This window comes from Dermacentor andersoni, chromosome 8 (assembly GCF_023375885.2).
Source record: "Dermacentor andersoni chromosome 8, qqDerAnde1_hic_scaffold, whole genome shotgun sequence".
In the NCBI taxonomy this organism is placed as follows: domain Eukaryota; kingdom Metazoa; phylum Arthropoda; class Arachnida; order Ixodida; family Ixodidae; genus Dermacentor; species Dermacentor andersoni.
In genome coordinates this window covers 64,962,666-64,989,817 of record NC_092821.1, presented here as the reverse complement: position 1 = coordinate 64,989,817, position 27,152 = coordinate 64,962,666, and the positions used below count along the sequence as shown (strand labels likewise).

The 27,152-nt window shown below is 45.3% G+C and overlaps 1 protein-coding gene across 3 annotated transcripts in view; it reads left to right on the top strand.

Annotated features, from left to right (window-relative positions):
• Positions 1 to 27,152, top strand: part of LOC126526309 (uncharacterized) — a 48,729-nt gene that overhangs the window by 2,983 nt on the left and 18,594 nt on the right. For 2 of the 3 annotated variants that reach the window (XM_072289705.1, XM_072289706.1), the window contains 2 exons: positions 14,962 to 15,171; positions 24,873 to 25,007. In XM_072289705.1, coding sequence (XP_072145806.1) covers positions 14,976 to 15,171; positions 24,873 to 25,007 — 331 coding nt within the window. In that variant the 5' untranslated portion in view covers positions 14,962 to 14,975. The remainder of the gene's footprint in view (positions 1 to 14,961; positions 15,172 to 24,872; positions 25,008 to 27,152) is intronic. The other variant, XM_072289707.1, reaches the window with a different exon arrangement.

Here is a 27,152-nt window from a genome sequence, read left to right as displayed (position 1 = left end):
AAGTGTTGGAAGTCCCCACAATGTCCCCACTCTTGTATAAAATTTTGTAGGCCAAGACACTTGTAATGTTGCACTTGTGCTTGGGGCCACCGCAAAAGGCACAGTAGAAGAAGAATCAAGAAAATTTGTTTCCAGCTTTCTCGAGACAATAAATCTTAGAGAAAGAATTGTGTTGCAAACTGCCAACGTTGATTCTCAGCTGTAAGATATCGTTCACCATACGTGAACAAAAATTATCACCATCGGCAATGGCTCATAACTACCTAAGCAAGCAAAAATGAGAAGATTCATCCCCCTTGTAATGCAGAGCTTAAAAGCACTCAGCAAAGTGTATCGAACAGCGCATACATTCATTGAAATCGCCCATACTACACTCAGAACAGCATATGTTTCATTAAAGAACAAGCTCAAAACATGCATTCGAACCATCAATAAAGCACTGCATACCGGCCTCACCTGTTGTAGTGATGGTTTTGCAACAGCTTTACTGGACATCTACTTTTGCAGGGCTGGGATGGCGAGTCAGATATTTTTAAATGGGACCACTGTTGTTCACCAACGTCTTTTGCATAAGGGGCGCTATCACTGGCCAACTGCATCCTCAGCATCTGACTTGTAGTCATAAGGCTGTGTCTATCTGTATGATACAATGGCTGCACCATGAGCAATGCATGTAAATGGTGTATGAAAGTTTTAGCTAGGTTAGGTCTTGTACACAGGGAGCGCCTGTTGGCTGAAACAAGGCCTTAAATTGCCCCAGCCACATGAGAAATAGCTCTGTAGGTAGGCATAAATGTCTCGGTGTTTGTCTTCGTTTTGATCGGCAACTGTTGGTATATTTTTGGTATGGTGGTATATTCTTGCAGCTTTGCCACTTGCTCTGGGCTTTATGTGTAGCAGCGCAGTGTACTCTGTATGTTTCATTCTGATATGGACATGTGGCTGTGATGAAATCTTTTGAAGTGAATAGCTTTGTTTGGCTCTTTCCCCAATTATCATCTTTAGTTGGAGGTCTGTGGTGGTTGGCAGTCAGACTAGGCAAGGAAAATGTTCGTTCGCTCTTATTTGTTCTTTCGTTCGCTTGTTCTTTTGTTCATTCACCTTCTTGTTCATTTGTTTGGACTATTCGCTTACAGTGACACTCATTTCCTATGCTTTCTGCACAATTCCTTTGTGCACAAGTTCACACACTAATTTGCTGAACAAGAAGCCAGCAACCTTACCAACAAGAGGTTGCACTCTTGCTTGCTAAGATTGTGGGAACTTCAGAGGCCAAAATGCATCTTTGATATACCATACTTTCTCAAATCTAGGTCAACCCCAATTCTAAGCTGTCTCCGAAAGTGCGAAGCCAGAAAAAAAAAGAAGATAAAAATAAGAAAGACTTGCCTCGAATGTATGCCAAACAAAAGAATGAGCACAGTGTTCCTAAAATGAAAACAGCATTTGTTGAAAATGAACATGCTGAGCTCATTCTATGTCATTACTGCTGTGGTCCGGTAAATGCCATCCTCGTTGAGGCCCTCGCAAAAAGCATCTGCTGTCGCCCCCTCCAATGATGGACGTTTTTCTCATCGATGCTGAAGTCCCGCCTGGCCTGAACATTTGACAACGCCTCTGTGGCTAGCAGAACTTTTCATTTGAAAGCTGCACTATAGTGGCAACACCTGTTTGGTACTGTTACGATAATGTCACGCCGCAAGCCGATACGTCACAGGTCACAATCATGACGTCACTTGTGTACTTCAGTTGCCTACTGGTGCAGCTAATAGTGGCAGTGATACCGACTTTTCTAGATGGGGCTAGCTATGCACCATATTTATCACTTTCAATTAAAAACTGGCGCATTTTTTAAAAATCTTTGAATCTAAGCTGACCCTAGAGTTTGGTGTACGATTATTTGGAAAAAATCTGTCGGCCTAGATAAGAATAAATATGGTAGTTTTGTCTCTCCTCTCTTATTGCAGCAACCCACTTCTCATTCTGTGTTTGTAACATGACGTTTTTATCAACATTAAAGTATTTCCTTTTTATTGCAGTTAATTGATTTAAATCCCCCGCCACATTTTGTAAGCAGGGATTATGACAAAATGAGTCCGGCTGATATCAACACATTATGTTGCCATGTCATGTCACTGTTTGTTAAGGTAATTTTATCATAGCAATTCATCTAATTGCCTTCATAAAGGTGAAGTTTTCATCCCTTCCCATTTTGTACACGAACTGCAATGCTTAGAAATCTTGAATTCTTGCAGTGATTCCAATGCTGGATCTGGTCATTCCAGATTCTCTCTCACCTCATTGTCTCATTTAGTCTATTACATCTTTTTGAATTTTAGACTTGTTAACACTCATTCACCTTGTATACATCATTCCTCACCTTCACTTTGAGTACCTACAAGTACAGTGAAACCTCGTTAAACGTTAGTTGGCCAGAGCTCGGAAAAAGTACGTACTAAACGGTAGTACTGTTTAACCGAAATAGCATGAGATCACCCACTTACCTGTCATAAATGCAACTCAGAGAGAGTGCGATGAAAGGGGAAAAAACATCCAGTCTTAATTCACTTCGCGCGACAAAAGTGTTTTCGTTTGATGCCGCAGCGGCCTAGCACGACGACAGCAGCCTCAAACTTACTGAAGCTGCGGGCCAGCTTTTCAGCCAGCCCCCCTCTTCTCGGCAAACACTCGCATGTCAGATTCCTCGTTGGTGTTACGTATTTTTTGTTACGTTGGTGTTACTTTTTCATTGCCGGGTGTCGGAGTTTGGAATACTTTTCGTTTGGAATAGAGTTACGTTATCGCGCCCCTGTTCTCATCGCGACGATCGCATTCATGAGGCTGACATAACACGCAGCATCTGCCACCATCAATCCTGAATTGCCCGTGCTGGCGCTTTCCGTGTCGTCCTCATAACTGTCGCTAGTCGACACTTTGGCAACAACAGAGGCAATGATGGCGAAAAGTCGAACCTCGTAGCCGACATCTCTTTGCGGTCGTAGTAGTGCTGCCGAGCAACCTCCTCACATTCAATATGCCACACAACGTAGTCAACAGCAGATCCCTGTTGCGTGCCAGCACCGACTTCTTCCTGTCACGTTCGATAGCACGGATGATGTCTAATTTTTCTTCTATGCTGAGCACCCGCCGTCTTTTTTATTCGAGCTTCAGCATGACGCGAGTCTTCGCTAACACGACACCACAACGCTCTCTGGCACAGCATCAAAATGATGTTGGTGTTGATGTGGCTTCACTCGCAAACGCACAGGGCGCTTGGAGGCCGTTGTTCCAATCTCTGAGGCTTGTTGTTCTGCCGGGCCGCCCGATGGAGATGACGCACCGCCGTGTTTGCGCGACGAAAAGTAGAAACGCTACGTTTTTACCGATGCGTACACAATAAGCTGGTACGGTTTATGCGGATACAAAACACATTATGTTCAATGGCCGCTGAGTTGGGGATTTGACTTTACTTCTTTTAAAATGAAACTACTGTTTAAGCGGGTACAGTTTAAGGAGGTTTTACTGTAAATGCTTAATTGCTTTCCTTCTCTTTATTGTCTCTTGTCTTCATATAGTTGTTACCAACAAAAACTTGAGCTCCTTGGCTCCCCCAATTTTTCTCGTTCACTGACTGCAAAGGTTTTGACATTGGTCGCCTTGGTGCCTCAAGGTTGGACAAAAGGGTCTATTGGTCAGTTATGCAACATACAATGCAGCACTTATAACAATACCACCTATAACGATATACCGGTCATTACGATGAGTTGATCTAGAGTATCAACTTCTGCATTAGGTCTACATAAGAAAAAAAAACATATATGACCGCATGTCAGATACAACAAAGTTTTGCCTTCTGGATGCGGTTTTCAAAGCAGACTGACCTTGACATTTACGTTGCTAAGTTCCCTTTAAATAAACGATGCTGAGACAGGGTGGAAAGGTTGCCTGCGTGAGTTTGTATCTGCCACCATTTCCCTGCATAGCCATGCGCCGATTGCGAAAGCCACGGAGAGCGTCGCGACTTGGTGCAGCAACCACAAGATGATGCCAGCTGCATTGCATCCATGTTGCTCACGACGACACTTCATATTACCCAGAGAGAAAGAGAGAGAAAAAAAAAAAATAAGGCTAAAAGTTAAATGCAATGTGGCGCGGTGGTACCCACCCTTTCTACAATCTCTCTCTCTCTCACTGAGCACGGAATATATGTGGGAAATTGGCCGTGGAAGTAGGCCCGAAGCAGTGGACAGCCCAGTTTGTAGATTATAGGGCCGACAAAGTGGGAAGCTGTGTTGCTTGAGATGAAGCTGCAAATTTTGCAAGACTTGGAGAAGTATGAGCTCATACAGTCGTTGACGATTTTGAAAACTGGGAGTGCTGTGATCATGAAGCTGAACGCAGTTGCCATGCCGATCAATGGAGAAAAGGTTAGTGTGGTGTTGACCGAAGGTGGAAGTCAGACTCCAGCCGTCCCGAAGTAAAAAGCCATTTATTTAACATATACAACCAATATATATAATGAACAGAAGCGCCCCCTGGGGAATAAAGAACCGAAATGAATAACGAAACTGAATATAACATACTCCCTCCCTTATTTTTAGTAGTTAGTTGTTAGTAAGTATTAGTAACGAAAACCCCAAAGCATGCACACTGTACTTATTTACACATATTTACAACCTATGTACACAATGACAGACCACGAACTAATTGGTCTGATAGTCTTTGAGCCAGGCCGGTGGCCGGCGCTCTCGGGTCGGCCGCGTTGGACGTCTCACTGGCGACGGGCTCGTTGACTGCTGCTGCGCTATGCCAGGACGCAGTTCTTGCGTCCTGGGAGAAGGAGGCTGTAGCACGGCAGGCCTCAGCACGTCGGGAGACAGCGGATGCGGCGTTGCAGGCTGTAGCGCCTCAGGAGACCGCGGCTGCGGCGTGGCAGGTTGCAGCGCCTCAGGAGACCGCGGCTGCGGCGTGGCAGGTTGCAGCGCCTCAGGAAGCTGCGACGTGGCGGGCTGCAGCCCATCAGGAGACCGCGGCTGCGGCGTGGCAGGTGGGCCTGGTCCCCAGGTGCCCCTCTCCGGAACCCTGGAAAGCTTGGAGGCATTCCACGTACGGCCGTCTCCAAGTCGGAAAGAGGCTGGTCCCCTCCTCTTGATTACCGCAGTGGGTGAAGAAAAGGCGCAGTCTCCCTTGAACCGAACGGACGGTTTTTTGACACGGACAAAATCGCCTACGGCTATCTTCGTCTTCTTGGCGGCTCTTCTTTTGTCCGTGTAGTGCTTGCTGCTTTGCTGCTGACGCCGAACCCTTTGACGAAGTCGCGCCAACTCCTTGGCTGGGTCTTCCGCAAATGCTGGTGCCGAGAAACCCACGATATCGAGCCTGGTTCGGGGCATTCTACCATGCAGCAGAACTGCTGGGGCGACTCCGGTGGTGGCGTGCGGAGTACAGCGGTAAATGGCAAGGTATTCTGTGACAGCTTGCCGGAGTGGTCGTCTTTCGAGGAGTGAGACTTGAATGAAGTTTTTCAATGTGCGATTGAAACGTTCTATTTGCCCATTGGCTTGGGGGTAGTATACTGAAGAATGTGAAAGACTGATGCCTCTGTGTTGCAGGAAAGTTATGAACTCACGCGAAGTGAACTGAGGTCCATTGTCACAAACGATCTCTTCCGGGTAGCCTTCCCGGGCAAAAACACTTCTTAAAAAGTCTTTCACGGTGCTCGTGGACACTTCGCTGCAAAAATACACCTCTGGCCATTTCGAATGGTAGTCAACAAGCGTTACAGCAAATCTGCTGTTGTAGGCTGCATGCTCCAAAGGACCAACAATGTCTAGGCCAAGCTTTTGCCATGGTCGCTCAGGCCATTCAACAGGTTGCAACGGTGCTTGTGATGTTTTGGCGGACTTATCTGCCTCCAGACAGATATGGCAGTTTTTTACTGCCGTTTCCACTTGCTTATCCATTCGTGGCCACCAGAACCGCTCACGCAGTCGCGCCTTCGTGCGCGTGATACCCGGATGTGTCTCGTGCGCGGTGCTGATGATCTGAGCCGTGAGGGAGGACGGAACAACGAGGCGCTCTCCACGCAGAAGCAAGTCATCGACAACAGAAAGTTCTTCCCGAATGGCGTAGAATGGTTTCGCCTCTTCTGGTATGGACTTCTTTGGCGGCCAGGAACTCAGCACGAATGACTTGACGGCTTCCAGGCAACTGTCGTCGAGGGCGGCCTGCCTGAACTTCTCCTTAGTCACGCAGGCTGGCTCAATGAACGAGACAATTTCTTCCTCCTTAGCAATCCCTGCCTCCGAGGTAGGTGCTGGTAGCCGAGAAAGTGCATCTGCTACAGTGTTTGTGGACCCCTTGCGGTATTCAACAGTGAAATTGTAGCAAAGCAGTCGTGCACTCCAGCGTGCGATTCGAAGTGGGCGTCTTCCATGTCCTTGTGACGACAGCAAGGACACCAGTGCCTGGTGGTCTGTTCGAATTGTGAAATGGCGACCCCACAGGTACGTGTGCCATCGCTCACACGCCCAAATGCACGCAAGTGCTTCTCGTTCACCGACTGAATATTTTCTCTCTGCAGGCGACAGTGTACGAGATGCGAAAGCGACTGTGCGGAGCTCGTGGCCACTTTGTTGCTGCAGGACTGCTCCCAGCCCACAGTCGGACGCGTCGGTCGACACAATTACTGGCAATGACGGATCGAACATCTGGAGGACTGTACTTGACGAAAGTATTTCCTTGACCCTCCGGAAACTGCTGTCTGCTTCGGCAGACCAGATGAATGGCTCATTTTTGCGAAGTAAGACTCTCATAGGCTCAACCACTTGTGCCAAGTGTGGAACAAACTTGGAGTAGTATTCTACGAGGCCCAGGAACGAACGAAGGGCGGCCACATCAGTTGGCACTGGTGTGTTAACTATGGAGTCTACTTTCTCTGGAAGTGGCAAGATACCACGTGCAGTGACCTTGTGCCCTAGAAAGGCAAGTTCTGGAACGTCGAAAAGGCATTTGTCGTTCAGTTTCAGACCTGCGTTCTTGATCTTTTGCAGCACGGTCTTCAAGTTTGAAAGGTGTTGTTCTGCGGTCTTGCCAAAAATGATGACATCATCAATGTAGAACAACACGCCAGAGCAGCGGTCAAGGATTTTCGCCATCATCTTCTGAAATGCCGCTGGGGCAGAGACCAACCCAAAGCAAACTCTTTTAAAACGGAAAAGGCCATCATGGGTGATGAAAGCTGTCAGATCCCTGCTGTCAGGGTGCAAGAGAACCTGATGGTAAGCAGAAGCCAAGTCAAGTTTGGAGAAGTGTGTAGCGCCTACCAAAGCGTGAAGCAGCTCCTCTGTATGGGGCAATGGGAAACTGTCTGGAACAATAGCTTTGTTCGGCTCTCGAAGATCTACACAGATCCTGATGCTACCATCTTTCTTGTTAACAACAACAATGGGGGACACCCATTCAGAAGCATCGATCCGCTCGATGATGTCAAGGCTCAGCAACCTATGAAGCTCATTTGATACTGGTGAACGGAGAGAATACGGCAGACGGCGAAGCTTCGAAGTTACAGGCTGCACGCCTTGCCGTGTCTTGATTCGATGCGTGAACCCCTTAGCAAGACCTAACTCGGGACTGAAAAGTGAACTGAACTCATGTGCTAAGGCTGGCGGAAGAGCTTTGTTATGGGGCTGCGTGCTTGACGATGTGGAAATAGAACAGGATAGCGGGTCAACAACAGTCGGCTGCGGAGTAACGGACGTGTATAGGCACTTGAGAGCAGAACCCTCAATGCGAAGATCCAAGGCTTTAATGCCGTCTAGACCGATCAGAGAAGTGCCTCGGTGAACAACATAAAAACGTAGCGACGCTGTGCGGCCTTTAAATCGAACGTCTGCCTGGAAACAACCTAGCACTGGAATCAGCCGTTGAGAGTAGTCAAACAGACTAACATGCGGAGCAGGCAGGAGCGGAACGCTCTGAAAATATCGACTGAAGTCTTGTTCCGACAGGATTGAAACAGACGACCCTGAATCAACAAGGAATGTCAAAGTGACATTCGCGACTTGCAATTGAATATGGATTCCGCTACGCGCGGAACGTTGCACAGTCAAAACTTCCTCAGCACTGCTGGATGACGAAACATCTTCATGAAATTCAACTTCACGGACTCGGCCTTGCATTTGGGTTAGCTTGCGGTTGCATACCCTTTGAAAGTGGCCCTTGTGACCGCAAAACGAACAAGTCTTGCCATGCGCTGGGCACTGTGGCGCTGACGCGATGTGGTCCCGCGAACCGCATCGGAAACAATGTGGCGAGCCGGAGCGGCTACTCTGTTCTTGGTACCGCTGAGGGGGGCGGTTCCACTGCGGCGCACGTGAGCCGCTCGCGCTCCTCGTTAAATTTTGCTCTACGGTGACTGCCGGTCGTGAATTCCTTTTTTTCGAAGAATGCGATGATGGCTTTCGACGCTGCCGCAATGAAATTGCTTCGACCGAAGCAGAAAGCTCCTTTAGCTCTTCAGCCGCCTGCTCAAACTGAAGTGCAATTCGAACAGAATTCTCGAATGAAAGTGTGGAACCCTCGAGCAGTAACCGCTCACGTACGCGAGGGGAAGCTACGCCGGCAACGAATTGGTCCCGCAAAGCATCATCTTGCGAGGCAAACGAGCAATGTGACGCTAGCTCCCGTAGAGCGGCAACAAAGTCATGAACGGACTCGCCTGTGTGTTGGCTGCGGCGGTGAAAGCGATGACGCTCGATGATAACGTTGCGCGACGTCGAAAACTGTAGCCGTAATGCGGCGAGTGCAGAGTCGTATTCGTCAGGAGGGGCCACGGCAGACTTGTCATCGGCGCGTGCTGCGGCACTTGGCGCGGCCGGTGCTGCGGCGCTCGTCCCTGCATGTAGCGTCTGATAAATACGCTGGCCCTCCGCCCCCAAACAATGCAAAAGAATAGCCTTGCGTTGCTCCGGCTTGAATGCGGCGGCTCCGGATGCCAGCAAGTACACGTTGAACATCTGCTCCCACTGCTCCCATGGCAATGAGGGACGGCCGGGCGTCGGAAGGAAAAACGGCGGCGGAGCAAGCCCGGTGAAGCTCATGGTGGCGGATACGGACGGCGCAGCGGGGCTGGGGGTACGTTCACGACATCTTCGTCGCCAATGTGGTGTTGACCGAAGGTGGAAGTCAGACTCCAGCCGTCCCGAAGTAAAAAGCCATTTATTTAACATATACAACCAATATATATAATGAACAGAAGCGCCCCCTGGGGAATAAAGAACCGAAATGAATAACGAAACTGAATATAACAGTTAGGGACCTCTTTTCACTATAAACAAATGTTTCAAATCTTTCAAAAAGGCAGGCTTTCTGCGCCAGGGCGAAACACCACTTGGTTGTTAGTGGTACCAACATGGTGGAAGCCGCTGGACATTATGAAGCCCTGGGAGCATGCCATTGTTTCTAGCCTCTATAACGTTACTAACGGTGAAACAGATGGTGCTTCATTGGAGTAGTTTCTCAGTGCAGATAGTGCTGCCTTGTTCTGTGAAGAAATCTCCGACGAGGCGATCATTGTCGCGACAGATAGAGGCATTTTGTGGTGACAGCAGCAGCAGCAGTGACAAGACTGACAATGGCTTGTCTTTGCCCTCGACCCCAATGTTCACGCAAAATGCACTGTCGTCGATCGAGTCACTCATTGATTTCGTGCACACTTGAGGATTGCCGCTAGTGTTCGCACAGCTGCTGGATGCGATGCACACTACAGTTGTAAACATGAAAATACTGCAAAAGGGAGTGCAGATTTCTGACTATTGGCAGCCTGCCTAATGCTGAACATGCTGTTTGGAAGCATAAACAAACATTTTATTTTTCACAGTGTACTTTCTACAATGTCTATTTTATAGCACAAGTGGCAAATTAGTGTTAGAAGATACAAGGGTATATTTGCCAGCTTTCCTTTTTTGTTTTTAAAGCAATCCAGTTATAGCAATGATTGGTTGTAACAACATTTTTAATTCTCTGATATTGTTATATGTGGACTGCACTGTAATCCCTACATCTGAAACACACATCTGCCATGATACCTCAAGGTTGCTGGCAAGCAGTTCCAAGTCTAGGTTAAACACACATTCTGGTGTCATGTAAACAAGAGAATTTCCAAATAGTGGTTTTGAACATTTTGCTATTCGAGATTCACCTAAAAAAAATTTCAGTGGCAATTCAGAGCCAAATACAAGAAGGATGTGTTACGGGGTGTTACTTCACACTTCTGGGCTCTTAGATCTACAGTCCTCCACCACATTGCAAAGTGTTGTCAGGAGCTCACTTGATACGTCCTGCCCCTATGAGGAGTGCAGTGCAACCAACGGTGCTCCAGAGTAGACCACCATAAGTCGCACTATGTATGTACAAATTTTATTTTATTCACAAGTTTTCCAGTTTGCTTAAAGAAAACCAGAAGGGTCAGGACTAAAGGCGCTAGCATGCGCCTGACTGATGCCCTGACCGCTGTACAATCTGCGCTCCAGCGAAGCAATCAGGACAGCATAAGAATGAGGAGGAAAGAAAAAAAGAAGAGGGGGGGGATTTGAACAAGGAATTCATGAGGCAAGATCGAGAAGAAACTTATCCACTACAAGCTAATAAAAACAGGCACTTGATGTGGCACGTATACACATACATGCTTTTCTGAGCTCTCTCATCGCCGTTTTAACTCTGCCACATGACTGGCTTCCCACACTTCACACATGTATGCTTTTTCTCACTTTGACACTCCTAACACTAGCATAATAACAATATATTTGACTTTGATAAGAGCAATTATCGGTCCTGTATATTTAGCTTTGCTAAAATACAGCTTTGTTATGCAGTGAAGCATATCTGCGGTACAGTGAAGCATGTTAAATGTGGAAAATGGTCTAGTAAGCTCTCCTTATACAGATGTGCACAGCCGTCTACAGCCATATTACCAACACCGAGACTTCTAATTATAATAAAAGCTGTGGTACAACACTTTCTTCTGTTTACAGTTCCTCTAGTCATTGCAATAATCTACGTTTTCAATGTGTTAATTGTTTTACTTTTGCATTATTTAACTTCCTACATGCACTAAGGCAGCTGCATCATGCTTTCCCATTCATCAGCCTCTGTGTATCTGAGATTTAGTTAACATGTTCCACTGCACAAAATTTTGGTCTCGCACTGCCGCAGGACAAGTAATTAATTCCAACATGGAATTAATGGAATTTCCATTCAATCTGGAAATATTCATCCCAAGTCACTATTCGCACATGTCTTAATGCATATACTCATCTACCCAAGAAAGTGGACATTGAGACAACTGCCACTGTAGTGCCGTTCTAGAGCACCACCAATGCAAGGTGGCGGGTGTGGATGCCACTCCCACTGACAGCAAGCTGTCCTTTCATACAAAACATTATTAGGATCTATCTGTGAGCTGCTTTGAACATCTAGCCAGGTACGTTCAATAATAACTAAAGCGATGTGTCCGATGGTGCCTCTGCTGTTAGGCCTAACGAGCACTTCTTTGCCTGGTGTTGGCGACCGGTGTTTCAGTTTCTTACCGAGTCAACGCAATTGAAATGATCGTTGGGCTCTCAGGAAACAGAGAAATCATCTCGCCTGCGAAAGTGAGAGTATAGGAACAGACTTCCTTTATGACCATCATTTTCAATGATGCCGTGCATGTGTCTGTCTGAAAAGTTGATTCAGAAATTTTTAGGTGTCTCGAACTTAGGTTGTCGTCATACACTGGTTCAAGAGTGAAGCTAGTGGTGCTGTGACATTGATATTCAAGTAATTGAGCAGGTGCAAAAGTAAGTCGGCGACTGTAAATTAATGTTGTCGTTAACTTGTCTTAATGTCATCCATGATGGGGCAATGAAACATCCTCCCCGAAACTGAAAGTGTTGGCTAGACACATCTTTAAATGTCATCATCATCATCAGCCTGGTTACGCCCACTGCAGGGCAAAGGCCTCTCCCATACTTCTCCAACTGCCCCGGTCATGTGCTAATTGTGGCCATGTTGACCCTCCAAACTTCCTAATCTCATCTGCCCACCTAACTTTCTGTCGCCCCCTGCTACGCTTCCCTTCCCTCGGAATCCAGTCCTCTTCGCCTTATTGGAGAGTCAACGAATCTGGCCATAGCACCCTTCCTGCATTGTGGTGTGGAGAAGCATCGTATCATTTTGCAACCATGCTCGTTGGATAAGCCCCGCACAAACCTGTCTCCACAATTTATCAGCTATATCAGATAATATTTGCATGTATGCATTTGACCCTGAGACAAAAGTGCTTGCTGCTGCACCAAATTGTCTTTTTGCCTGCGCCAAGACCTGCACCGAATGGTGTCATCTTGTAGTAGGAACAGGCAGAGGGAACCACCCTGCTTTTCCAAGGTGAGGCGCTCGATAAGGGAACACCAAAATTCAGTGGAATTCATCGGCATATACAGGACTCGGGTTGAGAGCTATCATTTTATTGAACTGGTCTCGACAAGAACTGGGGGGCGTCAAAGATTCACCAGAGTAAGACATTAGATCAAGTGTTAACGCAGAAACCGCAAAGTCATTCAATGGGTACAGCATTGAATGGGTACAGCAACTGACTGTTACACCTTGGGCAAGAACTTGCAGAGATGACCCAAAGTTCAAGAAGGGGGAGCCACACATGATTGGTGGTAACTTTGACAACAGCGCTGGGAAGGGCTATTCGTTGTGTCAGGAGAACGTCATAGAGCATCATGTTGTCCATCGCAAAGAGATAGAAAATGAGGCATGGGGATGTAGGTCGCTGCATCAGGTTGCAGCCGAATAAATTCAATGCACTGAAGTTGGGAAGGGTCCGCGGCAGTGTCGGCAGAGTCTGGGGAAGCTCAAGGCAGGGAACACAGGTTGAACAATCCATTAGTGCAGAATGGACTGTCAAGAAGTCTGTTCTTAGAATCACTTCATTAGCCATAACAAGGTTAGAAAAATGTGAAGCTTATACAGAGCTGACTTACGGCCACGTCCTCTGCTAGAGAGGTCTTCCAGATAAGAGGGAATATAGCGTAGGATTTCTAATTCATGAAGACAAACGGGCAACATTGATTCTACAGTATTGACACGTGTATAACTAGTTTGTTTTCAGTGGACATTTTTCATGGGCGAATCTCTGTTACAGTGTTTTCATTCAACTTAAGACACCTTTCTATATTGGAAATTTCTCTAATTTTATCACTGGTTCTATCTGTTGTCGTCGAACCTTGTGTAATCAGATTGCATGCATGACACGAATTGTCTATTACTTTCTTGAGAGCATGAAGGCACCAGCGATTACACGGGAACCTTTGACGAGTCATGTATAAAAGCCGATGCGCTTGACCCGCAGATCAAATGTCAATGATCAATGAGTGTGCTCGCCGCTATCATTTTGTTGAATGTTACTGGTTGCTGGTTTTGCTGACATGTTTGCCTAATGCATTGTGCCGCTAGGGTTATTCACCATCACTACAATGTGACAGTATTAATAAAAGGGTAACAGCCATCGTAATAAAACTTCTTAGGAGATATAGATTACAGGTAGTAAAAGCCTACTCCAACCTCCAGCGATGATGATGAAGAAATAGATCAGTTTATGAGAGTGTTGAATTAGCAATGAGAAAGGTGCAAACTCAGTATACTGTAGTCATGGGTGACTTTGATGCAAATGTGGCGGAAAATTGGATGGGAGAACGGACAACTGGCAACTATGGCATCAACACTAAGAGTAGTAGACGTGAGGTGTTGGTAGAGTTCGTGGAAAGGAAGCATCTTCAAATGATGACAGGAAGTTGACTAGGTGGAATAGCAGGAAGTGAACCTGGAAAATCCCAAATGGATAAACAAGAAATAAACAAAATTTTTTTTTTGCTCTCTTCCGACCCTAGCATAGTGCAGGATGTAGATGTGTTAGGTATGGTAAAGTGCACACACCATAGTTTAGTGAGCTCTAGGATTGTTCTCAATTTGAAAAGAGATAGACCAAATTAGTCAAGAGGAAATAGGCCAACGTAGACACGGTCAGGCTGAAAGTAGATGAATGCAGGCTTGTGCTTGCAAACAAATATGCAGCTTTAGAACAGAATTATAAAAATAACAAAGGTAAGGAATGAAACTGTTACTAGGATGATTTCAGAAGCATGAATTGAAGTGAGAGGTAAGGCAAAAAGGCAACGAGTAGGTAAGCTCTCCCAAGCAACAAAGAATCTAATAAAAAAACAAAAATGCTGAAAGTTCACTCACTGCAGGCATTATCACATCGTTACTGGCAGCTTATTGCTATCGTTGAAAAGAAAAGTGTAGAATAATTGCATTCTACTGGTACCAGCAGATGTGGCAAAAGAAAGGTGCTCAAGAACAATCTAAGGACTCCACAACAAGCGATGGAACGAAAAAGGTGATTAGGTGCAACTTGAAGAGACTGGGAGAGAGCAGTGTGGATCTCGGAGCAAACAGGGGTAGCTAACATTTTAGTTTACATCAAAAAGAAAAAATAGAGCTGGGCAGGCTATATAATGCATTGGGCAGATAATCAGTGATCTATTGGAGTTACGGAGTGGGTGCTAAGGAAAGCACAGTTGAGGACAGCAGAAAGCTAAGTGTGATGATGAAATTAAGAAATTAGCAGGCACAATTTGCCCAACTTGAAATTGGCTAGAGCAAGACAGGGGTAATTGGACACCACTGGCAGAGGCTGCCCAAGGTCACTTAAGAGTTGCACATATCCAATGACCTAAGTTGGCGTCAAAAAAAAAAAAAAAAGAAATGTTCATTGAAGAGTGACACATAACCGAGTGCCACAAACACAGTCACCCAATTTGTAAAGCGCCCCTTTATCTATTCTATTGTTGTATTTACCTCTTGTTCTTGATGCTGTGACAGGAGTGTAATCACTTCAATTATTTTCTGCAGGCCTCACAAGCACAATGAGCCCTGGTGAATGCATCACTGCTGCCAAAGTGGCATGCCATCCCACTTCCAAGGTCATTGGTCAGGTCGAGGTTGGCATGCAGTGCAGCTTGCCTCTGGCTGACAAGTCTGTTGAGTGCTCCTTCAAAGCATACAGCGAGTCGAGGAGCGTGCAGACTATGGAGACTGTGGATCAGTCAAGCTCCACCTCAGGTGGGCAATGACAGGCGCTTCTCTTACTTTTGCTTGCTTGTGTGAGTTTGTGGTAAAAGGCCAAGTCTGCCTAGCTTGGTATGACCTGCTGGAGTATGTATTACATACTGATTGGGGCAAAATGCAAAAATACTACTTTACTGAGCACATTGAGGCACCGTAGGTGGTAGAGCTTAATTTAGAGCCTTTTCGTCCTGGTGTTGTTATAGCCCTTGCATTGCTTTACGATAATGTTGAACCCAGTGAGTCTCTTAGTTATGCCTTAATCACTACCTATATTAGTGTAAAAACGGGAATATAGATCAATGCGGAATGTAAGTCCACTCCTGTGTTTGAGATGAATGAAACTGAAACCAAAAATGTTTTATGCAGTGAAGTACAAAACATACTTTGGTTTATCAATATGCTCATTCAGTGAGAGAAGAGAAAACCGCAGACAACTGTAAGGATTATTTTTCTGGGACGGCTGTGTGTCATGACATCCGACAGCATACAAATGGGTGATGACTAAGCAGGACAAGGCATGCGCTATAGTGTCATCAGGCAATGAGCAGCATGCACTGGGCACTGGCCAGGGATGACTGCCGCCTACCTGTATTCAAGTGATTGCTGGCCATGCACTTATTTTGATGGTCTCCGTCGACGGCAGCTTCATGTTTTTCACGCAGTGTTTGCAGGCTGCATTGGTTGACGAGACTTCTTCCATACCGTCAATTTGTCCCAGTGCATAGTTGTTCTTCCACAGCACTCTTGTTACAATGTGTGAAAGATCATCCGTCTTTGCTGATGTGAAAAGCCCAGCCTTTTCACTTCAAGAAATGACATACTTGTGAGCAGATTCAATTGTCTTTGCAATGAATTGAATCTGCTGTTTTGGTAGCGCTCGCGCACGCTACTCACAAAGAAGTTCTCCCACAGTGTCTTCAAGTTCAATGTCAATGGGGTAGCCATTCTGCAACAAAGCTTCCAGTGAAAATTGACGGTTACACTGTTACACTTTCTGTTCACGGAAACGCTTCCACCTATTTTATCACATTGTTTTCAAGTGGTGCCGTGCTCCCAGATGCGCCACAGAAATAAGCGTCCTTTCCTCAATGTCACCACATACAGTGGAACCCCGGTTATACGTCCCCCAGTTTTGCGACGACCCGGGTTTTATGACGGATTAGCGCAGTCCCGGTGAAGTCCCCATGGAAGCAATGCATTAAAAACCCCAGTTATCCGATGCAAATTTACGCCTGACCCGCGCTATACGACAACCCTCGCAAAGCGCGGGACAGAACGGCGAACGAAAGAAAAGTGCCGCAGGTCTCTTTCCTTTGCTCCGTCTCTCCGCATGCGGAGCACTTGACACCGCCTTTTCTTCTTCACAATCACTTTCTCCCTCTCTTCTCGGTGGCATCGTCTCTCGTCATGTTGGGGAAGCGTTTCTCTCCTTACAGTTTCCAGCAGCAGATCGCTGACAAGGTAGCGCGGAGAGGCCTAGGTTTATCGCACGTGTGCTTCATCGTAATCCTAGCGACCAGCATTCAGCGGAGGTTTTGAGTTGTGTGGAGCAACGCGAGGCACGATGTCCCGAAAGCGGACAGTTCTGTCACTCGGCGATAAGCTGAATATTATCGAGGAAGCGGAAAAGCGGCATGGAGCCACGAAAGCCAGCATTGCCCGGCACCTTAACATACCCAAATCTTCGCTTAAGACGATCCTGGCAAACAAAGCTGTGATATTGCAGAATGCCAACAAGTTAAGGCTCAAGCGGAAAGCGTCAAAAAAAGGACAGCATGAAAAGTTAGAAAAAGTTCTCATCAAGTGGCTGCATCAAGCACGGAGCTCTACAATCAACTTTGACGGCGCCATTCTAAAGGAAAAGCTGCTCCTGCATACAGCCATACAGCTGCTCCTGCGGAGAAAGCACTTTCGTGGACGTTTCGATGGTGAACGAGTGGATGGAGTCACTGCCAGAGATGTTTACTGCATACAAGCCCTGCGATGTTTTCAACGCCAATGAGAGCAGTATTTTTTACCATATGCAGCCCAAGCAAACCCTTGCGTTTAAGGGTGACAGCTGTCATGGTGGCAAGCGTAGTAAAGAGCATGTGACGGCACTATTCTGTGCTAATGAGAACGGTTCCGAGAGGCTGCCTGTGCTCATTGTTGGGAAGTATGTAAAGCCATGGTGCTTTAAGAACTTGAAGACGCTGCCGTGCAGCTACAACTTCAACAAAAAGGCCTGGATGACGTCTTCGCTCTTCAGCAATTTTTTGCAGCAGCTGGATAACAAAATGGGTGGTAGGTGAGAAAAGTATTGCTTTTCGTGCACAACTCACCGTGCCACCCACCTGATACATCCAGCCTGAGGAACATAAAGGTTTTTTTTTTTTTTTCCACCCAACTGCTCAAGCCGGCTGCAGCCACTGGATGCCGGCATCATTAAGTGCGTCAAGCAAGGGTACCGGAAGCGGTTAGTGTAGCGTCGGCTGGCGGCTATGGAGCGCAGCAAGTCGGAAAAAAAAGATCACTGTGCTCGATGCCATGCATTTTATTGCCAGTTTGTGGAACGCAGTGTCGCGAAGCACAATCGCTAACTCGTTCAAGCACTATGGCTTTAAGCGAGAGGCTGCCTCTTCTGCTGGGGACGCAACAACCTCGATGCCGCTCGAGGCCGATGCAGGCTTTACCTACGACGATTTCGAGCGTTTAAACCTCAGCACAACCTTCACCGAGTACGTGGAGGCCGATGACAACATTGCCATCTGCGGTGAGGTGTCGCTGGATGACACCATCGAGGAGGCTTTGCCTAGTGCCGACACCGCTGCGACATCAGACGAGGACAATGACGACGCCACAGATGCCATGCCTGTGCCTACCATGTTCACCGAGGGGCTACGGCACATAGATAGCATCCGGAACTTCATCTGTTCATGCGACGCCACAGAGGACCTCCTTTTGTACGTTGCCCGTGGTTCACAGATCAAACAAAGTCCAAAAGAAACTTACCGACTTTTTTTGAAGTTAATGCCGGCTGGCGGGAATCACGGCAGTGGGCAGTGTAGTGCTGTAAGGGTTCGATTGAATAAAGCATGATTGGTACCTGTACTGCAGCATTAATTCTTATCGCATTTACTTTTTTGGTAATTTGGGTTTCCAAGCCCTGCAGCGTATGTTAGTAGTTTACATTGAAGTTCCTCATAAATCCGTCGTGTGAAATAAGTAGTATTTTTATAGGCATAATTTATGTTCAGATATTACGACGTCCACATTTTACGACGCTTTTTCGCGGTCCCAAGAAAGTTGTATAATCGGGGTTCCACTGTATATATATATAATAAAGTCAAGCCCTGACATGTTGTTTTTGCACCCTTAGCAGTATTAACACGTGCTTGCATAAAGTTTGCAAAGGTTCCATGTTTGCCACGGCAACAACAAACAACAAAGCTTGTTTATTTTGGCTCACAGTATACAGGGAAAACATAGTAAGATTGTGCTAAAGGTATTTTGCAACACCTTGGTAATTCAGGTGCATTCGGTTGCTGCAGGAGAGTTGCAAAATGGTTTACATAATGTTTATTGATACTAATTGGTATTTGAGTGTGTTCTTTGTCACTTCCTAATAATAATAAACAAATACAAAAATAACATGTAAAAAGGCTGCACTACATCTCAGCAGTCCAAATTGTTACAGTAGAATCTCAGCTATACTGTGACAAGGATTAGAGAAACGTGGAAATCTATTTACAAGGTATATACATCAGACAGGCAGAGCAGGCAAGTCCTTCGCATCGTCGTCTTCAGCCCAAGCTTGTGCTCACCTTCTTCCACCTTGCTTTCAGCATTGTGACATATGTCCCTCTGGCGTGGAAATGCCATTCTGGTGCATCTTATGTGGATGAAGACTGGTAGCGTTTAAGTAAGATGGCCAACATGGACGACGTCACGGGGAGGCTGGGCATGGCAAGCGGGAGTGTTGACCGGAGAGATTTCATATGCTACATTTGTCACCTGGCGGAGGACTCGGTGAGGACCGACGTAGAGCAACATTAACTTTTTCCGATAGGCAGACGCGACGGGTCAGAGACCATAGAAGGACAAGGTCCCTGGGAAAGAAGTTGGCATCATGGTGGCGGCTGTCATAGGTTATCTGCTTGTCCTGGGACATAGAAACGCGACGATGAGCAACTTGACATGTCTGCTTGGCTCTGGTAATGACATCTCAGGCTTGCTCCAGTGCAGAATGTTGAATGATGGGCAGGATGGTGTCGAAAAGTAATACAGTGCAGTCCACTTATAACGATATCAAGAATAAAAAAAAATCCTATAGTTACAATCGATCATCACTACATCTGGACTGCTGTAAAAAAAATTTTCAGAGAAGCTGCCGAACATACCTTCATAACTTGGAAACCGAATTTTCCACCTACGATAAAAAATTGACGTTGTAGAAAGAAGGCTGTGAAAAATGAGACATTTATTTATACCTCTAAACAGCGTGTCAAGCGTTAGGTGCGCTGAAATAGTAGGAAATCTGCACATGCTTTCGCGCGCTGGCGGTACGCGCTGTAGGTGGCAGAATGTGGCAGATACAAACTCGTGTAGGCAAACTTTTCGGCCTGTCTCGGCTAAACGGAACTTAGCAAAACAAATTTCTCGATTGTTCTGCATGGAAAACGCCACCCAAAAGGCAGAATTTCGATTGTTATATCCAATATGCGATGAATAAAATATTGTTATATATGGGTTTTTTTCTCATAGCCCTAATGCATAAGTTGATACTCTGAAGTCAACTTGTCGTTATAACAGATATATTGTTATATGTGTTATCATTATAAGTGGACTGCACTGTATGGGGTTGCAGCCGTACAATAGATAAAATGATGAGTAACCTGCTATGTTGTGGCGCGAGGAATTGTACGCGAATTTGATGAAGGGGAGAGCACTGTCCCAGTCACGGTGGTCATCAGACACGTACATTGAAAGCATGTCTGGGATGGTGCAATTAAGGCGCTCAGTGAGGCCGTTTGTCTGTGGATGGTAGGCAGTGGTAAGTTTGTGTTTGGTGGCACAGGAACGGAGTAGATCATCCACAACTTTGGAGAGGAAACACCAGCTGCGGTCTGTACACCGTGATGAAGGATGATGTCATGCAAAAGGAACTCTGCAACGTCTGTTGTGCAGGATGTCGGAAGAGCTTTGGTGATTCCATACCAAGTTGCATAGTAGGTAGCGTCAGCAATCCCCTTGTTGCCAGAAGCAGAGATAGCAAAGGAAGGAATGTTTCTGGAGGCATGACAGTAGCTTGAAGGCGACAAGCTCAAGCACAAGTAAGCGTAACCACAAGTAATTCAATAGAAAGTGGGTGCACGTTTGATTCAGGGGTGTGTTAGTGTCGAGCAAATACTGCCAAATGAATCATCGGTCTGTTTTGGTGTCTTTTCTGCTTCTTGTTTAATTCGACCTACCAGGTGACTCAGTTTCGTCAATCCTGTCAGAATCAAATTAACGGAAGTTGACTATACCAATTTTTAATCAAAAGTTGTGAAACTATCGCACTCATCAGCAATCTCAAAGATATACTAGTAAAAGAAGTGGAAGAATTCGATACTGACCTGTACAATACTCAGAGGGGTCAGAATACTTCTATTAGAAACGGTAATGAACAGGATACAGAAACTCCTCCTATAACTACCGATGAGGTCAGAAGGGCCTTGCAAGACATGAAATGAGGAAGAGCGGCAGGAGAAGATGGAATAACAGTCGACTTAATCAAGGATGGAGGAGACATAATGCTTGGAAAACTGGCGGCTCTTTATATGAAGTGTCTATTGATTGCAAAGGTCCCAGAAAAACTGGAAGAATGCAACCATTATACTAATCTACAAAAAAGGTAGACGTTAAAGAATTGAAAAATTATAGGTTCATTAGCTTACTCCCAGTATTATATAAAATATTTACCAAAATTATCTCCAATAGAATAAGGGCAACACTGGACTTTAGTCAGCCAAGGGAACAGGCTGGCTTCAGAAAGGGATACTCTACAATGGATCACATCCATGTCATTGATCAGGTTATCGAGAAATCCGCAGAGTACAATAAGCCTCTCTATATGGCTTTCATAGATTACAAAAAGGCATTTGACTCAGTAGAGATACCACCAGTCATAGAGGCATCACGTAATCAAGGAGTACAGAACGCTTACGTAAATACCTTGGAAAATATCCACAGAAGTTCTACAGCTACCGTAATTCTACATAACAAAAGCAGGAAGATACCTATAAAAAAAGGAACAAGAAGAAAGGGGGTTAACCGAGCGGCCCGATTTTTATTAGTCATATCATAAGATGTTGGCTTCTTATGATATGACTATAAAGAAAGGAGTGAGACAGGGAGACACAATCTCTCCAATGCTATTCACTGCATGCTTGGAAGTATTCAAGCTATTAAACTGGGAAGGCTTAGGAGTAAGGATCGACGGCAAATATCTCGGCAAACTTCGGTTTGCTGATGGATGGATGGATGGATGGATGGTGTTTCTTGAGGTCCGTCGGTGCTCGCGATTAGTGTGCAGCGGGCAACCAGCAGTGTCAATTCACATTTGCTCCTGCATGCAATAAGTATACTTGCAGAGGGAAAGTCCACTCTGTAATAGGTAATTAGCAATGAGGCAAGCCTATTGGCTTGCCTCATTGTTCGTGACTGCCAGGCAATGATGTCACTCACAGGCTGCGGTGGGTATTCGTTAGGTCGGTGGTCCTGTTAAGGTCTAGGTCAATGTGCACAATGTGTGAACACGACGACATGAGCATGTGGGAGGAAATGGGTGCATGTGCCCCCACATGATGCAGTAGGATTCTACATACATACTAAGCATTGCTTTGTGTTCTAGATAAGAAGCACAGATCTACTCTGTGTGCTGTGTGGATAGAGAAAAGTTCAAAACAGCCTAGTCAAAGTTTACAACTAGAATGTGGTGTCTTTGTTAGAGGGTAATCTTTTGAAGCGAAAGCATCAGCTAGCCCATTAAGTGAAAAAGCCGGCAGCGTCTGTAGCAGTGGAACAGCACCTAAATTCTGATTGGCTACAATGCCACATCGCAAGTGCGCCTCGCACACTCGTGGCACTGGCTTGGTGGCTCGGGCTTTGATGGTGCAGAGCGGGCGAAACGCAACATCTGCTGCCACGGTTGTGCACCAGGTGTTGTGTGAGGAAGAGGGCATTGCCACAACGCCACATCAACAGCGGGCCTCGATGGAGCAGCTACTGTGCCGTGACGCTGCGGAGCGTTGCCTTGATGCCCCACTGGTGGCTGCTGCTGTTTCCTTGGTCTCTCGTTGCGCAGGACATCGGTGGCATGCGGTGTCCTTGATTTCTCGACAATATCATCCAAATGATTCCTGTGTATAGCCAACACGCTAACATAGAAGCTGTAAAGAAAAGAAAATAACCTGCAGCAATTTAGTCACAAAACTCTATAACATACCCTGCAGCCAAGGGGGGCGAGCTTCTACGGTCCCTGTGACCATTCTGAAAAGTGTTCTGACCATTGCAATGAAGTGTTCGCTGGTTTCCAAGAACTTTCGAGCGAGTTGTCAGCATTTCCGGAAGCCATTGACAGTTCAGCAAGTTTTTTTCCGTTGACATTGTGCTGTTTACAGTGCTTTACTGTTACACAAAGGACTGAATGTGTACTTCATTTGTTAAATATGCGTATGCAATTTAGATTGGTAATGTGGGAATTTGTTTTTTATTTTACATGTATGACTCCTTGTATAAAAATCGAATGTATTCCTTTTCACTACTTCACTTTTTATTTACTTATAGATTGCATAACGTTACACTGCTGTACTAATTAATCATTTTGTACCAATATTTTTGTTAACCGATGGTTCTGCTGCAGTTGTTTGACTTTGGGACCCTCACCTGCCTACTACTAACAAGCAACTATGTAGAATGAACAGCAAACCGAAACTGAAAATAAAAGAAACTGACACACATGTGCACAATGTGTACCAGTTTTGTTTATTTTGTCCTTTGCGCCTCTTCCTGTTGATCTTTTTTCCGTTCCTATACGCAATACGTGTCTTGCTTCAAATGGCAACTTTAACCTGCTCAAATGTCGTAACGTTTATGGGGAAAGATTAGTAGAAGTTAATGGAACTAAAATTTAGAACATGATCCTCCTTGAAATAAAAACTGCCCGTAATTTCGGCTTAGCATGCAAGTCATTTTTTCTGTCTATGCAAGATCTGTGAACTTGCGAGTCTGTTGACAGGCATGGCCGGGATTTATGTTCACTATATGTTCCTTACGTATTATAGGTATACTTATATATGCGTATGTATATGTGTATATATGTGTATATATATCTATGAATGTATATGTTTCTTAGTATTTTTTGCATGCTTTTTTATTCTCTAGCTGACCTGTGCATATTTGTTGTATATTGCACTGGACCGGCCACTAGCCATATTAGGCTATTGGTCCAAATATTCTTGTACATATATTTCTGATGTTTTTGAAAAAATACAGTTTCAGTTTTCAGTTCAGTTTAAGTATAGCACACTAAAGGTGCTGCGACCACTGGAGGGCTTGAGAATGAAGGCTTCATTGCTGACATCGTGACTCACGTCATTAGTGAAAGGAGCACCAAGGACAACTCGAATCGTGTGCCTTATTACTCTGACATGATGTGTATGCTCACCCTGTAGCGGCACTTCTGTGGGAAGGCTTTGGCCTCAGCATTGCCAAATCCTTGAACAACATGGAAAATGAGTGCTCTTCCTGGCAAAGAAAATATTTCATTAGAAGAAGGATCATGGCTATTTTGCACCACAGTAAACTTGACCTAATTCAGGTTTCGCACGGTGCACTTTTGGTCACGATCAAGCCCGGTCCAGATCAAATTTCTTTGTTGTGAGTGGCTCCTTTGCTAAAGCTGTGGGAGGGAGCCAATTGTGGTCATGAAGTTCTAAATGGACCGGGCTCGATCACAATCGAACGTAGTCATGTGACACTAGTATTAGCCTGTTTCATGAATAAAGTGCTGTTACAAATGGTACATGTTTTTATGTGGTCCAGCTCTTTGAAACGCTTATATTGAATTGTGCCCTATATTGAACGACTTAGTGTCTTTTTGTGAGTTCGATATAATCGGGTTCCTCTGTACTAGTAATAAGGTTAATGCATATGTCTGCAATCAAGGGTTTCTTACCAGAGTGAGGATGAATACAAGAGATGAAGAAGCATATTTGAACCCAGGCAGGTTCATTGTACCTAAAGGGGAATGTTATACCCAAAGAGAGAACTTTGTTCAAAAAGCAATATTATAAACAACCAAGAAAGCAAGGGTTGCCAATCTTGAACTGAGCAGGACAAGATGAATCACTAAAGAATGAAGCTGAAGACTCGTGTAAAAAAAAGTGATTCAATAGTATTAAAGTGGTGTACCCAAAGCTCCCTGTGTAGGAAAGGAGGCTTAACTTTGCTTTGTTTTGGCATCTTATATTAAACCAATGTGACCAAAACATGTTAATACAATTTCAGTGATCGCTTTCTACCTTGCATGCTTGTAGCAAATAAACTTAATTTCCTCCATGATGCTGTAAATCTTGCTTATTTTACATAAGTGAAGAATGGGCCTGATAAGGTTGTGTAGGAGTTTTCTTATAATTTTGTGTTGTAAACATCACTTCTTATGCTTCTGCCAGCAGGGAGGCATCATGATGTCACACTAACGCTCCAGCACAAGGAGTCACAGCAGAGCCACCTCTACCACTGTGACTGTTGTGACTATGCGACTGCCAGACTGCCCGCTCTCATTATACACAAGCGCAAGCACACAGGTGAGAAACCGCATCATTGGCACTTCTCCTGTCGGAGCTTTCTGCACAAGAGCAGCTTTAAGTCACAGCAGCGCAGGTTACGCATGTGAATTGATGCATTCGAACATGGAATCACAATACTGTGGAACCCTGTTGATGCGTTCGTCGGTGTTGCATTTTCTTGGCTGCTACATCGCATTTTCCTGGCCCCACCCTAAACCCCATTGGCTCCACATATTATGTTGTCCTTTGATACATTGCCATTCTGTGAAGTCCTGCATCTTACATTGCATGTTAACATGGCAGTCACATAAATGTAGCAGTGCATCCAGCGAGTAAGTTGCCACAAGAGACTGACACGTAGCAATAAGTGACTTGTGTGTTACATGTCACCAAAGTTTGCAATAAGCGACCGAAGTTGCACAAGCCAGCTGCTGCACGAGCATATTGGGAGAAAGCTTGCACAAAGCAATTATTGAAGCACCCAAAGAAGTGTGCAGTGGTGAAGACTATCAAGAATCATGCATCACGCAACAACCACGGAGCGGTAGACTCCATTTATTTTGGGGCCTGCAAGAGTCTTGTATGCATTCTATAATCGCCACTTCTCTTTAGTCAGCTTCGCTGCAATAGCATTGTATTATGCGGTGAAGTGTGCGCAAAGTATTGCAGTAAAGCACATCAAGAGTTGAAAGGGGCAACTGTCATGGAACATTGTATGTGTCCCTTAGCATATACACATATGCACGCTCGGTCCCTAGTCACGGTACGAGCACCGAGATGTCTAATAGCTGTGGTGATTTGCGGCTTTCCTCGCGGCTGTTATTCCGCGGTCCCTCGAAACACGTATCAGTGGGGTTATACTCTATTACAGCAAAGTAAAGAAACTAGTCATCTCGGTATACCGGATAGAGATAACAGAAGCGGAACTAGGATTCTAAATGTGTCTGCAGTAACCTCATGGCATTCTGGTGCTTCAGGGAATTATCTGCCGACCTGTGAACGCTGAAATGCATAAAAACTATGCTGTCATGGCAGGGGGGGCGGGGGGCTGAGGCAGAGGTGAGAGTGAACATTTTATTAAGGGGACTGACAACCAATATTTATGGTACCCATTTTATTCGTTTTCGAAATGGGAAGCTTACCACTCAGAGTGTCCAGTACTGCTGTGGTGTCATGGGAAATACTGTGCAGCATTTTTTATCAGAATATTTTTATCTGAAGTTGCGATTGTTTCTCAATCCCCATGTTTGAAACAGTAAGAGGTGAATGTGATCGCAGTCGTATGGGGGCTTTTGTGAGGAGCATATAGTGAGTGTGGCCGTAGCCATTGCAAGTGAATCTTGTTCAATAATGTGATCTTCATGAATTTCATAGTTTCTGAACTGCTCCATTATATCCACAATAACCACTACATCCTGTTGTTTCTTGTCCAACTGCTTTGTTCATATGCAAGTCAAGCCAAGTTTTTTTGTTTCCAGCCATTCCAGCCACCATGTTCATGTGGTATTCCTACGTGTGAAGATGCAACAAAATTGTAAGCGGTCATCAGACAACTATGCCTTGCAAAAACCAAGCATAAGGCTGAACCCAAATTTAACCAGAAACTAACATTGTACGCACTTGACTCCTTTATTTTTGTCCAGATGTTTAGGTTATGTTATGTAATACCTTTAGCTGATGATGTTGTGCTACCACATACTTGACCACATGGGGGTTGGACCGTCCGGCGTGTAGTTTCCAGTGTCCAGGGACAACGAGATCTTGGGGGTTGAGCCGATATCAGGTGTTTGGACTTTTATGGCCCCTCAGTGGAGGCAACACAGCTTTTTGGCTTCCGCTTCACATAGACGGCACCTCTGTACTGACCCATCCCGAGGAAAGGAGCAGTTGCCTTTTCCTATCCCCTTCTTCAATATTTTTCCTTTTTCTTCCACTGTCTGCTATTCACTTGTTTTAATTTCTGATTTTCCGTGAGGCTAGGGTTAACCTTGTGTAGTACTATATCCAATCTGTTTTATATATATATATATATTAAGTTATACTGGCGTTGCATGGCTGGTGTCTTCACCTCCCCCTCCCCCTCAATATTGCCTGCTAGAAATATGGTGCACTGAAGCAACTTTCGAGTTCTTTTTTAAACAAAACGCAGACACTTTCCCAAAG